Source organism: Xenopus laevis, chromosome 4L, assembly GCF_017654675.1.
Source record: "Xenopus laevis strain J_2021 chromosome 4L, Xenopus_laevis_v10.1, whole genome shotgun sequence".
Taxonomy (NCBI): domain Eukaryota; kingdom Metazoa; phylum Chordata; class Amphibia; order Anura; family Pipidae; genus Xenopus; species Xenopus laevis.
The window spans coordinates 108,744,437-108,761,599 of NC_054377.1; the positions used below are offsets into that span (position 1 = coordinate 108,744,437).

General features: G+C 39.5%; 2 protein-coding genes across 14 annotated transcripts in view; one reads left to right on the forward strand and one right to left on the reverse strand.

The window, feature by feature from the left end:
- gpsm2.L (G-protein signaling modulator 2 L homeolog) overlaps positions 1–1,452 on the reverse strand; it is a 35,425-nt gene extending 33,973 nt beyond the window's left edge. For 4 of the 8 annotated variants that reach the window (XM_018258697.2, XM_018258698.2, XM_018258694.2 and 1 more), the window contains exon 1: positions 1,200–1,452. The gene's annotated coding sequence lies outside the window, so the exon portion shown is untranslated. The remainder of the gene's footprint in view (positions 1–1,199) is intronic. The other 4 variants (XM_018258704.2, XM_018258702.2, XM_018258700.2 and 1 more) reach the window with 1 other exon arrangement.
- A 1,090-nt stretch (positions 1,453–2,542) lies between these two features.
- Positions 2,543–17,163, forward strand: part of LOC108714444 — a 31,986-nt gene continuing 17,365 nt past the window's right edge. For 3 of the 6 annotated variants that reach the window (XM_018258687.2, XM_041590615.1, XM_041590616.1), the window contains exons 1-4: positions 2,543–5,103; positions 9,971–11,060; positions 14,232–15,320; positions 16,002–16,149. In XM_018258687.2, coding sequence (XP_018114176.1) covers positions 10,074–11,060; positions 14,232–15,320; positions 16,002–16,149 — 2,224 coding nt within the window. In that variant the 5' untranslated portion in view covers positions 2,543–5,103; positions 9,971–10,073. Of the gene's footprint in view, positions 5,104–7,113; positions 7,647–9,967; positions 11,061–14,231; positions 15,321–16,001; positions 16,150–17,163 lie in introns of those variants that run through there. The other 3 variants (XM_018258686.2, XM_041590614.1, XM_018258685.2) reach the window with 3 other exon arrangements.

Here is a 17,163-nt window from a genome sequence, read left to right on the forward strand (position 1 = left end):
TTTAAAAAACACAAATAAAAACAAATTGCAAATTGTCTCTGAATATCACGCTTTTACATCAGGGGTCCACAACTTTTTTTTTTTTTTTTACCAGTGAGCCACATTCAAAAATAAAAAGAGTTGGGGAGCAACACAAGTATGCAAAAAGAAATTCAAACTAGGCATCTGCTTTGAGGCCACTGGGAGCAACATCCAAGGCATTGGAGAGCAACATGTTGTTTGCGAGATACTGGTTGGAGATCACTGCTAAGTTATTTTAAAGGTAAACATGAACAACACCTCTATGATTCAAAGTAGGGACGCACCGAATCCACTTTTTTGGATTCGGCCGAACCCCAGAATCCTTCACAAAAGATTCGGCCAAATACCGAACCGGGTGGGAAGGGGAAAACATTTTTTACTCCCTTGTTTTCTGACAAAAAGTCATGCAATTTCCCTCCCCGTCCCTAATTTTCATATGCAAATAAGGATTTGGTTCGGCCGCGCAGAAGGATTCGGCTGAATCCTGCTGAAAAAGGACAAATCCCGAACCGAATACTGGATTCGGTGCATCCCTAGTTCAAAGGCAAGAAATAATGAAATCGCAAAAGGTGTCTTTACTACAATGTCATCCAAGCCCTTCAGTTGTGCCCCTTTGATGTACAGTATATGGACTACAGCCCACACATACAAGTAGAAGAGCAGTCAGCGCACACGGAGCATTATTCAAGGCTGAGAGTAGCGGAACAAGTCACAAACTGGTTACAGAGTACAAAGCAGTTGCAATGCCATGATCCTATGCATGATCCTATGCATGATCCTATGCATGATCCTATGCATGATCCTATGCATCAGTGATCCCCAACCAGTAGCTCGTAAGCAACTTGTTGCTCTCCAATCTCTTGGATGTTGCTCCCAGTGGCCTCAAAGCAGGTGCTTATCTCTGAATTCCAGGCTTGGAGACAAGTTTTGGTTGTATAAAAGCCAAGTGCACTGCCAAAAAGAACCTCAATGTAGGTTGCCAATCCACATAGGGGCTGCCAAATGGCCAATCACAGCCCTTATTTAGCACCCCAGGAACATTTTTCATGCACTAGCATTTTTGCTCCCCAACTCCTTTTACTGCTGAATGTTGCTGACAGGTTCTAAAGGATGGGGATCCCTGCTGTCCATGATACTATAGAGATGCAGCAGCAGCAGCAGCAGTGCGGAGGACTAACCTAGGCTCCAGGTGGAATCGAGTTACAGCCACAGGTTCTCGCTGAGTGATTCAGTCCCAAGGACGAAGCTGAAGAAACTACGGACACAGAGAACGACAGCTCGTTCTACTACAGCTCCCAGCATGCCCAGCCAACCTGCAGAGCGCCTAACAGTCCCGATTTAGTGAACACAGTTCACAGTCCCGAATCGCTGTTTAAAAGTCCCGCAGAGCCGTTAACGTCTAGTTCCTTGGCTCCTCCCGGGTAGCTAATCGGCACGCCACAATTCTCATCTCGCGACACCGTGGCAGTGACGTCACATTACCTGTATATAAGCGATAGGAACCGCGTTAGTGGAATAAATCGTGATCTGTGTTGGGTGGTGGCACGGCAAGCTGCGGACAGTCCTGTATTTTCATTATTTCTGTAGCTCTTGCTTTGGGGGAAAAGGTCCTTGTGTTTTTCCTGGTGACTGACCGACTTGCGCGCTGCCTACATTCACCCTGCTCCCAGTTAGACTCCTCCTTGTGCCACTTTTGTGTTTGCAGGGTGTGGACGGCAGCCGTCTAGCATCTTTATCTGCTCACAGCATCTACTTGTGGCAGGGAACAAAAAGGAAAGCCAATGGCCGCCCTAATTACCCACAATAGTGCAATGGTCCCCGCCAGCACTCTGACCCTGGTATTTAACCTGAAGTACCTCAGCTTTTTGACCCTGCTCGGAGTTTGAATAAAGGATGTTTTCCATGGAAGTACACAGACTCCCCGCCCAATCTGACACAAAAGGAAAGCGAGTTTATTGTAAAAATAAAACTGAATAGATAAAAAAAATGTCTATGGTGCATTAGAAATTCCGTTTTGTCTAGTCCCCTAATTGCCACATTAGATTTCCTGAATAAAAACATGAAATGTGGCTCCCTCAGGCTGACATTCCTCTGTTTATAATCCTGATTCATCCCCCCCCAAAAAAAGTAATTCTGAAAGCTGCACAAAAAAAGTTTACTTTTCATACTCTGAAGTGGCATTTTAGCGATAATCTGCCCTCTCTCTTTTATCCACCTGTAAATCTGACTCCCTCGTGATCTGCTTACAAGATCAGTAAAATGATCCTCTAAATAAAATCGTTATGTTACGCTAAACCTCTAGAAATCCAATTTCCGAAACTGTGAGCACAATGTCTCCACTTCTGTGCTATGTGTGACTGACTCTTTGAATGCAGCGCTGTCTGCTACAGACATCTTTCCAGCAACGTCAGCTCTGAAATCTCGCACATGCTCAGATGAAGTTATTTGGTTGCCTAGCAACTTTTAGAAGCATTTTTCAAACCAGCAGCTTCTCTGAATTCCTTGTCAGTAGCACAACTTCATGTTTGGGCGCCAGTTACCCAGATTCTGCTAAACTGTTTTCTCACCGTTTCCAGCCACTCACCCAGATATATGCAAATATGCTCTTCAGAGACATTTTTCCCATTGGGGTCCTCCAGATAATCACATATGTTCTGCAGTGCAGATAGGGTTGCCACCTTTTCTGGAAAAAGATACCGGCCTTCCTATATATTTTTTTTTTCCCAATTAATAACATTGGGATCAACCATAATTTTTACCTGCCAGGTGGCAACCATAAGTGCAGACCTATTTTCTGGCCAATTTTCTCCACCAAGAAACCCCCCATCAGTCACCCAGATTTCAGCAAACCTGATTTCTGACCCATTTTCCACCTGCCCCTCCCCCACACCAGTAACCGGATTTAGTAAAACTGCTGTCTGACCCCCATTTCCCAACTGAAGGTCCTCCAGCCAGTGACACAGACTTGTAATCCTCTTGCCAGTCACCAATATTCTGCAAAACTGCATTCCTATTTCTTTAATACCTGGGGAGTCCCCCATCCAGTCACCAATATTCTCCAAAACTGCATTCTTATTTGTTTTCTACCTGTGGTAAAACTGCTGTCTGCCCCATTTCCAACCTGAAGGTCCTCCTGCCTCCTATTTTGTGAGCTGTTATCGAGCAGCGCAGCATGTGGAGCACCAAAGCCTAGGCACAGAAATATCATGAACCATACAACAAAAAAATGGTTGCGCCAATTTTCCCCAGTTCTGTCTATTTAATTTAATCGGGCTAACTGTAGCCACTGCTCACCCTGTAACTGGGTGGGCCCAGGTGCAAATATCCTGGACCATTCCCTTACTAGGTGATCTGTTGGGGAAATAAAGCCTTTTAAAACCACCACTGTCTGCTAATCCATGAAAGTCAAACACTGCTTGATATTGCCTCATAGGTGCCAATAGACTGTGCTTGGACCTGCTACTAACAAGCAATTGATGGCTAGTTGGCTACATATAGTTGTCTATAACAGAAAGGAATATGTAAGGCTAATAAGTCATAACTGATAGAAAGAAGACTGGTTAATGTAATAAAGCCTGCACTCCAGTCATGATTGGACTGGAGCCTTGGGGGCCCACTGTGGCTGCAAAATGAAGGGCCCTCTTGGCAGTCCCCATGGGCCCCTTCCCGACCTCTAAACTCCCACTGTGGGCATGTGTGAAAAAACAGCAATGCGCACATGTGAAAAACGCAGTAATGCATGCATGTACGAAAAAGTTTTCGCACATATGTGTAAAATGCTGCAGCGCAACAGCTGGTCAGCCGGTCTGACCCTGACTCCAGTTTAGGGAAACAGTACTATTGCTATACTGCCCACACCAAGGGAATTCACATTTAAAAGCTACTGTGATTTACGCCATAATAAAATAAAGTTTACTGATATTACAGAGTTCGGGTGTCAGTCTGTATAAAGCTTGAGCTATAACTATCTCTAGATCTGAAACGTATTTGACAGCAGCAAAATGGCAAAATAAATACTGTGGATGTCCTCTTTAACCCTTGGGCTATAAGCCCTAAAGCCAGAAAAAATATGTGATAAGCTACTTACCATTCAGTATGCAAGCATCTGGGAACCTCTTATTGCTAATGTTCAAACAAAAAGATTTAGGGGCGTAGGACAAAAGCCACCCTCTTGTGCTTTTATGAATGAATGCATTTCTAAACAGTTATATGGCGTCTGACATTATTTTTAGAGCTGCAGAAAGGAATTGAAAATATTTATCTTTACAGCTAATGCTGTTCTTTCATCTTGCAAATCTCCCTTTTCAAATCGTATTCATTTATCTAAAAAGAAACAACTCATCACTCAGGAGAACCCAGCAATACTTTAAATAGACAGGTACCAAGCTCAGACACATTGCTTGGAAAAAAAGGCTTTTCATCTTTAGTTTTCTTTTGACTGTGCAAAAGGAAGTGCAGGAGATGGATGAAGCCTATTTATTCTGTATGTCTTTCTATTTGTTATTTTGAAATCATCAGACTTCTAGGGGCTCATTTACAAACATAGGTGCTGGATTGCACATGTGTGGTTACCAGTTGCAGCCAATCAACTCTGAATGGTCTACTACAAGTTGGAAGATGAAAGATCTGGTTGCTTTATTGCATTTGACAACTGCACTTGTGTTATTTAGCATGTATGTTCATGAATAAGCCCTCTAGTGTATTTGATTGTGCATTAAAATATATCAGTCTCATATCATACTTTTTGTTATGCTTTCTTGGCATATGCAATCTTCTGTAATTGCACAGATAATTTTGTGGTACTTGTTATATTTTTAAGACATGCTGCAATGCTGTCAGACTTCTGTGTATATAGCTGATTTTCCATTTTACCATATATTTAGGGATCAGATAGTAATAAAATAATAGTTATATATCGTTGAAGCTCATGAACAAGACCATAGTGGGCCATATACAGCCCTCCAATAGCAAACTCGACCTATTCCACTGCTTACTGATCAAAACCAGAAGCCCCCTGCAGACAGTGAAGGATGGGACAGCCTGGATAACCGACTTGTGCTATAGAACAACAACTGTATTCAGGTGAGCTCCTATGTCTTGGCTAATGGGTAAGGGTCAGGAGTCAATATAGACCCTCTGCTTTGGGTACTGGTCATGTGATAAACAAGTCCAGAAGAAATACTGTATAAACATCTTTGTCTCATTATTATTCATGGTCACATTGTATTTAAACAAGTGCCATGTTCCAATTGTTTATTTGATAACACAAAGTGTTATTGGTTTGAGGTGTTGTGTAAATTTGGGAGCACTCTATAAATAAAACACTAATAGTAATGATAATGACCCTGTCACATCTACATGCCAGTGCCCAAGAAAGACACAGTAATATAATTATGCTTGTGTGCAGTCCTTATTGTGCAGCTTCCTATACATACACACTTTTACACTGGAGTGTTACAAAAAATCATGTAAATGGAAATACAAGAGAGGAATGATGCCATGCATGTTGTGATTTTCAAATTCAATACCGTACTATAGGGAAAAGTGGCCTGAATTTATTTCCCAAAATCTTTTACTACTGATTTAAAAATAAAAAAGCAATGTACATAAACAATGTTAAAGAAATATCACAATCTATTCTATATGTCTCTTTAATTTTTGCATAATAATTGCTAATCCTGCATGTGTTTTGCTCTCTTCCCTTCCCTGCACATTGATGAAAAATTGCCAGATAGGGATCACTGACCCTAGCAGCCAAAAAAGCATGTGAGGCTAAAATGTTATTGTTACTGATACTTTGTACTCTGTATCTTTCTATTCAAGCCCTCTCCTATTCATACAATCGCCTCTTATTCAAACTACTGTTTGGTTGCTAGGATAAACTAGATCATAGCAACCATATAGCTGCTAAAATTCCAGATTGAAGAGCTACTGCACAAATAGCTAAATAATTCAAAAACTACAAAAAATGTAAACCAATTACAAATTGTCTCAGCATATCAATGGCTACATCCTACCAAACATTAATATGATAAATCCCTAACTTTAATGTCGCATGTTAGGTATTATTTTTCTGTACAGGTATAGGATCCATTATCTAGAAACCCATTATCCAGAAAGCTCAGAATTATGTGAAGTTTGTCCATTTTGATTAAATAATTAAAAAATGTAAAACATTTTTCTTTGTAATAACAAAGCAGTACCTTGTTGCACAGTCTTAATAGAGGTATGGGGCCTGTTATCCAGAAGCTCGGGACCTGGGGTTTTCCGGATAAAGGGTCTTCCTGTAATTTGTAACTTTATACCTTAAGTCAGCTAAAAAATATTTAAATATTAAAGAAAACCAATAGGATTGCCTTCCTACCAATAAGAATTAATGATATCTGAATAGTAACACCAAAAAATGAAAGTGTTTTAAAGTAATGAAAATATCACGTACTGTTGCCCTGCACTGGTAAAACGTATCTGTTTGCTTCAGAAACACTACTATAGTTCATATAAACAAGCTGCTGTTTACAATGGCGGAAAATTTTAAAAAGGCTATATGGCACAGGTTAAATAATAGATAACAGGTAACACAATTATATTCTAAAGTAGTGATGTGCGGGCTGACCTCGCACTCCTCTTCATGGGTGGCGGGCTGGTGCGGGTTGAGCTCTTCTCCTGCCCTCCCCGCCCTCCACCTTCAAATGTGGTTTTACCCGACCCGCACATCACTATTCTACACATCTTATCTGCTATCTGCTGTGTAACTTGAGCCTTTTCTCCTTTGAATGGCTACCCACATTGCTACACAGAAGCATGTTTATATAAACAATAGTAGTGTTTCTGAAGCAAACCCAGCAGTTTTTCCAGTGCAGGACAACACTGCATTCTATTTTATTACTTTAAAACACTTATTTTTTGATGTTACTGTTCTTTTAATCCCAACTCAGATATCATTAATTCTTATTGGTAGGAAGAGAATCCTATTGGTTTTCTTTAATATTTAAATAATTTTTAGCAGAATTAGAGTATGAAGTTCCTAATTACGGGAAGACCCTTTATCTGGAAAACCCAGAGTCCCGAGCTTCTGGATTACAGGTCCAATACCTGTACTAAGACTGTGCAACATGTGGCTCTTTAGTTGACGATGAATTACATATGCTGGCAGTGGGGATTTTAGATTTGTAGTTCAACAACAGCTGAAAGTAACGTCCAGCTTTTGTTGTAATGCCTTTTGTATTGTCTACATTTGTAATCACTTGCATTGTTACGTATTAAATACCAAGCACAGCCCAGGCACCTTCCTTTGCCTCCGAGGGAGATGTGGCTTTACACAGCAGCTTTTCTTTCAGCCCCCATACATGACAGCCAACTGTACACAAATAATAGAATGCCCCCGCTGAGCCAAAGCTGGTTGCTGTGTTACAGCGTCCTGGCAATAAATGAAATAACAGGGCTGAGGGGAATGTAAATGACAAGGTGTATGGTTACAGGCAGAGAAGTGCACCAAGTCATTTTACATGGGGCCTGCAGTTAGTTTTACAATACATGTAACCTGATGCACTCATTGTATAAGCAACTAGGCACTAGTTCTGTGGCCAGGTAACAGAAGCAGAATAGAACGACACTGCAGATAACTGGTAAGAGATCACTCCCTGTGTTTGTTTTATTTTAATGAAAGCTATTCAATTATAGTTATTATTATTATTATTACAATAAGTTAAGCTCTCTATGAGAGATAATTGCCTGAGCGCAAGTGCACCCATGGGTCCAGGTCATTGGCACTGAAATGAATGAAGGCCCATACTGATATCTTTGTCACCAGCCTACTGTGCTGCAAATCAATCTTGTGGCAAAATACTATAAATCATTTTATGTGATGCCCTAATACTTTTTTCATGTGGAACATTTTCACTCCTGCTGTGCTCCAGTGTAAAGACCAGCAGCAGCTAAAAGTCCCATCCTCCTGTCAGCCCTTCCCATAGACATGAAAGGGAAATACATGACAGCGGTGGTCAAAATGCATGCGCTATCAGTACATAATCAGTACATAAATAAAATATTTTCACTGTATGGTGTTACTGACTCTAATGGTCATTTTAAAAAGTAGATGTCAGTGCTGTCTACCTTTTTCTGTTTGGGTCAATAATTAATGTTCCACACTTATGTGATATACACGTAGACAACAAGTCTTGTTGTAATGCCTGGACAATAATGCAATAAAGGAATTTTTAATTTAAAGAAATGGATTAGTGCTGTCCCATATTGAAGGTATATATTGAAGGTTCATGTCTATGGGAAGTGGTTAGGCTAAGTTGTAAATTTGTTGTGCCGGCTTCTTTCTGTTGAACAAGCCTTGGGAGTCCATTGGGGGCCATATAATACAATAAAGTGCAGAAGTACCTGCCTGCCCTTCCATGAGCAGGGAAAATTATGTTTCTTCTTATTGTTGTGAATATACTGACATTATTATAGAAGATAAAAGCAAAGTGATATATAATGGACCATAAATTATGTTGCACTTCAGTGAAACCTCAATTTTACATGCCGTGATTTTAAATTTTAAAAAAATGCAAGTGCAGTGTGCAATGACACAGTTTGGCACATTTTGTACCCACAATGCAGTGTTTCTTCCAGTGATGTGTTTTTATAAATTGGACACAAATATGCTTAAAGGGTCAGACTGGAGCAATGGGAGCCCACCGGGACTGACACATGAAGGGCCCTCCAGGCAATCACCGGGGCCCCTTTCTGGCTTCCCTCTGTGCACCTGTGCAAAGCTGCTGCGCTCCTGTGCGACCGTTCTGGGATAATTTCTGGGCCACCAGGTTTTTTTCCTGTGTCCGACAATATGCTTAACATTGCTGAAGTGGGAATTGAGTCATTTCCAGCATTTGCTGTTAAAATTATGTTTGTGATTGATTCTTTAGGTGCAAATCTGCTGCACCTATTGATGCAGCCCGCAGTGGGAACCTTGGCATTAGCACCTCCTTCAGGGTTAGTAGCTTCTGCGTTCCCCTGCTTTTTAACTATATTTTGAACAGACTACACTTATTTGATCACATTTGGGGTCACATTTACTAAGCTCGAGTGAAGGATTTGAATGAAAAAACTTTGAATTTCAAAGTATTTTTTTGGGTACTTCAACCATCGAATAGGCTACTATGACCTTCGACTTCGATTCAAACTAAAAATTGTTCGACTATTCGACCATTCGATAGTCAAAGTACTGTCTCTTTAAAAAAACTTCAACTACATACCTTGGTAGTTTAAACCTACCGAGGTACAATGTTAGCCTATGGGGACCTTCCCCATCAATTTTCTAAGCTTTTTTTGATCTAAGAAAAATCCTTCGATCGATCGCTTAAAACATTCGAATTCGAAGGATTTAAATTCGAGGGTCGAATTTGAGGGTTTATCAACCCTCGATATTCGACCCTTAGTAAATGTGCCCCTAAGTGATTTTAAATTGAAATGTAACCTAAATGAATTAAAAAAACAATTGTGTATGCTAATCACTGTAGCTGCATTGTGTGTTTTAAAATTTGTAAAAATTGCACCAATTGCTGCAGTCATATAATTTAAAACTCTGCTTATATGGAAATACAAAATAGTACAGGAAGACTGCAAACCCAAGGTGCCATTCAAATAGGAAATTGTTCAAGTGTGAGGAAGTGGAGGAAAGAGTCTAAAGTGTTGTATAGCTCTAGAGGTAATGGAGTCTATAAATAGGAATAGTTTTATATCATGCTAATATTATCACTTGGCATTACCACTGTCTGGCTAAGAACATATAAATAAAATTAATAACAATAATGAGGAGACTATGGGGCATATAAGAAAAAAAAAATCTTAGAACTACTTAATTTTGCAAAAGGAATTACCCTAAGCTAAGTAGTAAAAATAATGTCGATTCCTATTGTCATGTGATCAACTTTGCTAAAAAGCTTTTACTCTTTAGCAGGGCTCCCCATGTTCCTGAGCTACCATTCGGGAACTCTGCATGAAACTTTCTGCAAGTGACCACAGCCCTGCGCAGGCAAACTATCCAATCACCTAATTAAGTCATGGAGGAAAGCGATACAACTGGGGATGAACAAGAAGACCTTCCTTACGATGGGATCCTTGAATGCTATTTGACTCCAAATGTAAACCAAGATGACATTAGCAATTCTGGTGAGGATACTGGTGGTCATCAAAATGCAATTAATCTTGAGGAAGATAAAGAAGATCACTCTCCAAAAGATGCTGAATGTGTTCCTTCTGAAAATGTTGATGCTTCTAATTTTTCTGAACAAACCATTACATGTGGATCTTTTGATGGTTCAGAACTGCTTCTGTCTAGCAAAGGTATCAGCAAGAGCTTAGAGTCCCAGAGCACTGTCATTCCTGATGTCCTGCTTCATCATTTTAATGAAGACAGTCTGATTAATCAGTGTGATTTCATTGACTTTGAGACTATCCCAGAACTATCATTAGGTGAAAGCATTAATGGAGCTCTGATCAGTAATATCAGTTTTTCAGACTATGACACAGATAATCATCAGTCAGAGCAAAATGAAGACCAAGAAAAATATTATTTGGAAAGAGACAATATAAAGTCATTTAAGGACACCCATGAACCCAAATCTGTCGAACTTTCTGTTGATGCTTCCATTCAGGAGCCAAATGGAGAGATAAATCTCGGACCAAGTGCAGAAAGTATTTCAATAAAAGAATTACAGCCTACTGAAACTGACATAACAAACAAAAGGTACAGATATCAAGAAAGAAGACATTCTTTCCACGATATCAAGTATGGCCAAGGGCAGGTTCACTACAGGCTGCCAGATTTCTCAAAAATACCTCCTAGGATAAAAATACCCAAAGGAACGGACAGCTGTAGATCTGTCCCTACCTTACACAGAAGTAGATCATCTCCAAGTATGATTGGTTTGTCTGCTGTGGTGGGAGAACTATTGGATTCCATGCAGTCTTCCAATGAGCCTGGGAATATAAAAGAAACAGGTAGGGCCTTAGAACCTCTAGGCCACACCTCTACACTTCTGAGCCAGGTACGTTTTACCAAAAATATTGTAAAAAAAAAAAAGAGTAAATTCTACTGCATATTCAGCACAAAACATGTGTAGACATGCATTCCCATTAGTGAAGATCAAGTCTGAAAGTGATACCCATTGCATGACTGGCTATTGGAGATGTTCATTAATTACTGAGAAAGCAGCTGTATTTGGCATCCTTGTCCATCATTAAAGCAGAACTAAACCCTAAAAATTAATACGGTTAGAAATGCCATATTTGATTTTACTGAACTTATTGAACCAGCCTAAAGGTTCAACATCTCTATAGATATAATGATTCAAGCTTTCACAGTTGTCACAGGAGTTTTCCATCTTGTCTTGTGTCGTTTTGTTATGAGTGTCTACTTTATGTCATGCCCATGCTCAATGTGCTCTGGGCAGCCTATGAGAAGCTAAGCTTAGGGGTTGTCAAGGTCATATAAGCTGATGCGACAGGGCTGATTATTAAAGGGCATGTAAAGTTTAAAATAGAATATGGCTAGAAATGCTGTATTTTGTATACTAAATATAAACATGAACGTACTGCACCACAAGCCTAATCAAACAAATAATTTATGCTTTCAAAGTTGGCTACATTGGGTCACCATCTTGTAACTTTGTTAAACATCTTTGCAAGACCAAGACTGTGCACATGCTCAGTATGGTCTGGGCTGCTTAGGGATCGTCATAAACAAAGCTGCTTGAGTTCTGCATGGCTGGTAAGTAAGGGCTCCCCCTGCTGTTCATAAGTATGATTGTTTCCCTGCTCAGCAGTTAGGGACCATCTGACAATTCCTATCCACATCAGCAAATGAAGGGAGAATTTCACTGCATACAGTCAGGTTTCTTATAAAAACTGTACACTTTTTTTAATTAAAGTATATTGGAGATAGGTTTCTTTTTCATTAAAGAAAGTAAAAAATGGGATTTTATTTTTTTGCCTTTACATGCCCTTTAAATTCTGATGCTAATTGTGCTGGTTTCTGAGCTGCCATTAACAAATAACCTGAATTATTCACTAATCAGCCTTATTTTGTGACATTTATATTATATATATTCAGTATATTGTGTGTCAGTCCCTAAGCTTAGTAAGTGACAGCAGCACAGAGCATGTGCAGTGAATAAGCAGAAAAGAAGATGGGGAACTTCCGGGTCATCTTTGGAGACACAGATCTTTACTGCTAAAGGGCTGTGGTTGCCATGGGCTGGTACAGAAGCCCAATGGCAGGGGTGCAGTGACTGATTTGAAGATGTTAGTAGCCTTTCTGACAATCGAGTTTTTTTCAGAGAAAAAACTCAATTTGAGTTTAGTTGTGTCGGTAATATTCGTTTGAGTTTTAGGTATTAAATTTTTTTAGCAAATAATCTCCCAATCGAATTTCGAGTATATTCGAGTTAAAAAAAAGTCACATGAATTCAAAATTCAACCCTTGATAAATGGGCCTCCCAGGGTGTTATTTATCAAAGGTCAAGTGTTAGAGTTTTTTTTTTTACCTCGAATGAAGTCGAAACGCGAATGGTATCCTATTTAACAAAGAAAAACTAGAATGTCAAAAACATTGATTCTGCAAGTTAGAGTCCCGCAATCCGAACTCGAATGAATCTAATTTTCTTAAAAAATAAACTTGAATCACTTGAATCATTCTATTTTTTTTTATTTAACCTGAAAATGTGAGTTTTGATCAAAATTTACAACTCGAATATTTGTGGAAAAAACAACTCAAACATTATTAAATCTGTCCCAAAATGTACAATATTTCTTCCTTACTTCTTTCATTAACTTATAGTTCTCCTTTAAGCCTCATTCTAAGGAATGTTTTATATGTGCTAACAGAATTCTGATGGGTGGCACATGTATTTAAAAATGAATAAAGACTATGGTACATGGAACATATCCCATACACAGATTGAAATGTATCAATAGACTTGAGGCCAGGCATGTGCTGCATACACTGCTATCCATAGCTCCCATAACCACAGTGAACATCAAATTATTGTAACAGAGAACCTTTATGCATGCATAGTAGTATGCACATTTTGGAGGAGTAGATATATATACTATTCAAGATACCTTGGTGTATGCGTGTTTGTGAGCAAAAGTCATATACATATGGGTGGGAAGGGGGTGATCAGGGAAAAGAGAAAAACATGATGGAGACATGCAATACAGGTATGGGACCTGCTATCCAGAATGCTCAGGATCTGGGGTTTGCTGGATAACGGATCTTTCTTTGTTCACTAAAAAATTTTCTAAATTGTTTAGGACCTGTCACCTGAAAAATTCCAAATCCTATTTCATCATGTTAGTCAAGTGAAAAAACTTTAATTACACTAAATAAATTATTTGAATCTTGTTCCTTCAGTCTGGGTATTCATAATTATAGTAATTAAGGCAAGCCTTGCATCATCCCAAAATCTTGTTTGTTCACCAGAATGGGGGACCTGATGTCCATCCCCATGCACTGTTTACCAGGGCTGGATTTCCTGGGCGGGCACCCATAGCCCACACAACGCTCCCCTCCCCGAGTGCACAAATGCATGCGCTCAAGCACTGGGGAGCTGCATGTCCCCAGTGCTCCCCAAAAAGTGGCTGTGCGGCATGCCGTCCCTAATATTTTGCCGCCCTAAGGCTATGGACACACATGCGGAGAACCGCCGCGGTTTTGGTGCGGTTTTTAAAAAAAAGTTTAGACCACTAGCATATTTATGCAGCAGTCGGCTTTTTCAAAAACCTCAGCGTGAATAATGGGTTTCTGGATAACGGATCCCATACCTGTACTGTGCAGGAGAAGGGAGAAATTATTCAGGGCATATTAATAATGGGTGTAAAGATGCGTCAGGGAAATAGCGGGGATAATGTAGCAGTAACTGACACAGCAGTAATCTAAACATGGAAGAGATCACATCACCGTAGCAGATAACAGATACAGTATTCACAATAAAATGGTTGATAGAAACATGTCAGTTATACTTTATGGTTCTGTACACCATATAGAACAGAATTATTGCTGCCAGTTAATATTTTATTTGCAGGAGCTTGTCAAGCTATAACTTTAAAAGCTAATGGCACATGGGAAGCTTTGACTGCTGCTGCGTTCAGGCAGAACACAGCAGCTGTGAAATGTAATTTAACTAATGTTACCTTACTGAAATGCTTTTACTATTTAGCAGGGTTCCCGATGTGGCTTTTCTTCTATTAATGAACTCGACAAACAGCAGCCTGGAAGTGACCACAGCACTTTTCCAGGTGATCTTTCCATTGAGCTGAAGGACTCATGTAATAGCAAGAAAAGCGACACAACAAGTGATGAACAAGAAGACCTGCCTTATGGTGGGATCCTAGAATGCTATTTGACTCCAAATGTAAACCAAGATGACATTAACAATTCTAGTGAGGATGCTGGTGGTCTTCAAAATGTAATGATTCTTGATGAATATGAAGAAGCTCACGCTTCAGATTGTGAGAAGTGTGCTGAAGACGAACTACGCATTCCTTCAGAAAATACAGATTATTCAAATTTTTCTGAACAAACCATGACATGTGGGACTTTTGATGGTTCAGAACTGCTTTTGTCTAGTAAAGGGAAGAGCAAGAGCTTAGAGTTCCAGAGCACTGTCATTCCAGAGGTCCTGCGACGCCATCTCAATGAAGACAGTCTGCTTAATCAGTGGGATTTCATTGGCTATGAGACTATCCCAGAACTCTCATTAGCTGAAAGCATTGATGAAACTGCGATCAGTAAAATCAGTCTTTTAGACTATAACAATGATAATTCTGAGTCTGAGCAAAGTGAAAATCAAGAAAAGTGTTTTTTGGAAAGAGAAAATAAAGAGCTATTTAACAACCAAGATGAACACATATGTAATCAAGAACACTTAGTTGATGCCGACTTTCAGGAGATAGATGGAGAGACAAATATTGGACCAAGTGCAGAAAGTATGGAATTAAAAGAATTGCCACCTACTGAAACCGATTTAGCAACCCAAGAGGATACATATCAAGAAAGAAGACATTCTTCCTACGATATCAAGTATGGCCAAGGGCAGGTTCACTACAAGCTACCTGATTTCTCAAAAATACCTCCTAAAGTAAAAATACCGAAAGGGAATAGCAGCTCTAGATCTGTTCCTACCTTACACAGAAGCAGATCATCTCCAAGTATGATTAAATCATCAACTGTGGTGAGAGAATTACTGGACACTATGCAGCTTTTCAATGAGCCTGGCAATATAACTGAAACAGCACTTCTAAGCCAGGTAAAAGAGATTGAAAAAATAATTAATTGAATTAGAATTTAAATACTCAGTTGTTGTCTCACGTACATAAATGACTGTTGGTCATATAATCTGTTACATTTGGGTTGGCAAAATTTAGTGTTACTGCTTGTTCATATTGGACCTATGTTTATAAAATAAATGGCTGTTGGAAATTGTACAATGATGGGGGCTGGGGCCCACTGGGAGATCTCCTGATACTCTGGCAGTATCATTTAGAAACATGTAGGCCTTCCCATGGATAGATCTGATAATAGATGGTTGTTTCTAGGGGTGCACCAAATCCAGGATTTGGTAAGGGATTCAGCCTTTTTCAGCAGGATTTCCTGTCCTGTTTCCCATCTGCAAATTAAGATTCGGATATGGTTCAATATTCGCCCGAATCTGTCATGAAGTACTGGATTTGGTGCATCGCTGGTTATTACTGCACAAAGATTTTGGTATTTTATAAAAGAAAAATATTATTTCTTGTAATCACAGTGTGTGTTATATTGTAAGCTCTTGTGTGTAGGGCCCTCTGATCCTATTTCTTACTCTGTAACCCTTGTTTGTTAAATTATTGCAAGACCCAGTTGGTTTGTTATAAATTATTGTAAAGTGCTGCGTAACTTGCATGCTCTATATAAATAAATGACAATGATATATGATTTTACTTTCCTCCAGGTATCCCAGCCACTTGTTTGTGGGTTAGAGTTTAGTACGAAACCCCAGCAGTTTACATCAGCACTACCATTAAGCGTTCTAGATACTTCTGGTCAACAGTTGAAGCTTCAAAGCTACAGAAAAGGGCCTCCACAAGAATATATGTCTGGTAAGTAAAGTATTCTCAGAGATCCATTATCTTTATATAGCATGAACTGTTCTAAAATGTTAAAGGACTATCGAAAAAATGTAATATAAGCTTTATGTCATTGAAACAAGACATTTCATGAATTAAAAATTTGGTACCTCCCTCTCTCCCCTCCAAAAGTAAAAACAGGCATAGACTATGACCCCCCGGGCTCAGATGTTTTAAAGTTACATTTTTATTTCTTTTTCTATTATCCATGGTATTACCTTCTAAATGAATGTACAGTATAAGCTAAGTTGTTCACACAATGGGCCACTGCCCCATGGGGTAGAACATATAATAGTACATATTGCACCACTGTATCACTCAATACGATGTGTTAAAATATTGAAATGTAAAAATATGCAATTGTTTTGGCAAAAAAGAAGGAAAAATTCTAAATGAGTTAAAAAAAAAAAAAAAAAAAAAAAAAATATATATATATATGATACCTTTCTACCAAAACTAAGTGCAGGGCAGGGTGCAAATTTACAAAATTCATGGCAGTTTGTGCCTGTTTTTTGCAATATGCATTCTCCCTTGCACTTTGTAAATGAGCCTTTAGAGGTTATTCACCTATAGACTTGTATTAGCTGCACTCTAGTAAGGGGAACAGAATAGTGATCGGCAGGCCGGCTCAACACCAGCAGGATTTGCGGGTTTAACTGCAGGTTGGGAGAGTTCGGACCAACCTCAGAACTTCCTTTGGTGATTGGTTTGGGTTGAGATCTTCTGCCTGCTCTTCCCGCTATTACACTGCCAGCTTTCTTCTTCTGGCTTCTATTTTTATAGGCACAAATGCACTCGCCACGTCCAGACTGGCGAGTGTTCCTTTTGAGACATTATCAGCAAGGCAGGTCGGCGTGGGCCTATAAAAAGAGGGGAGGAGGTTGGTGTGGTTGGGCTCAGGTTGGGTGCGGTTTGTGTCGGGTGCAGGTCAAGGAAAACCTGACCTGCACATCACTAGTACAGAACACAGTGAAGTTAGGTAACAAT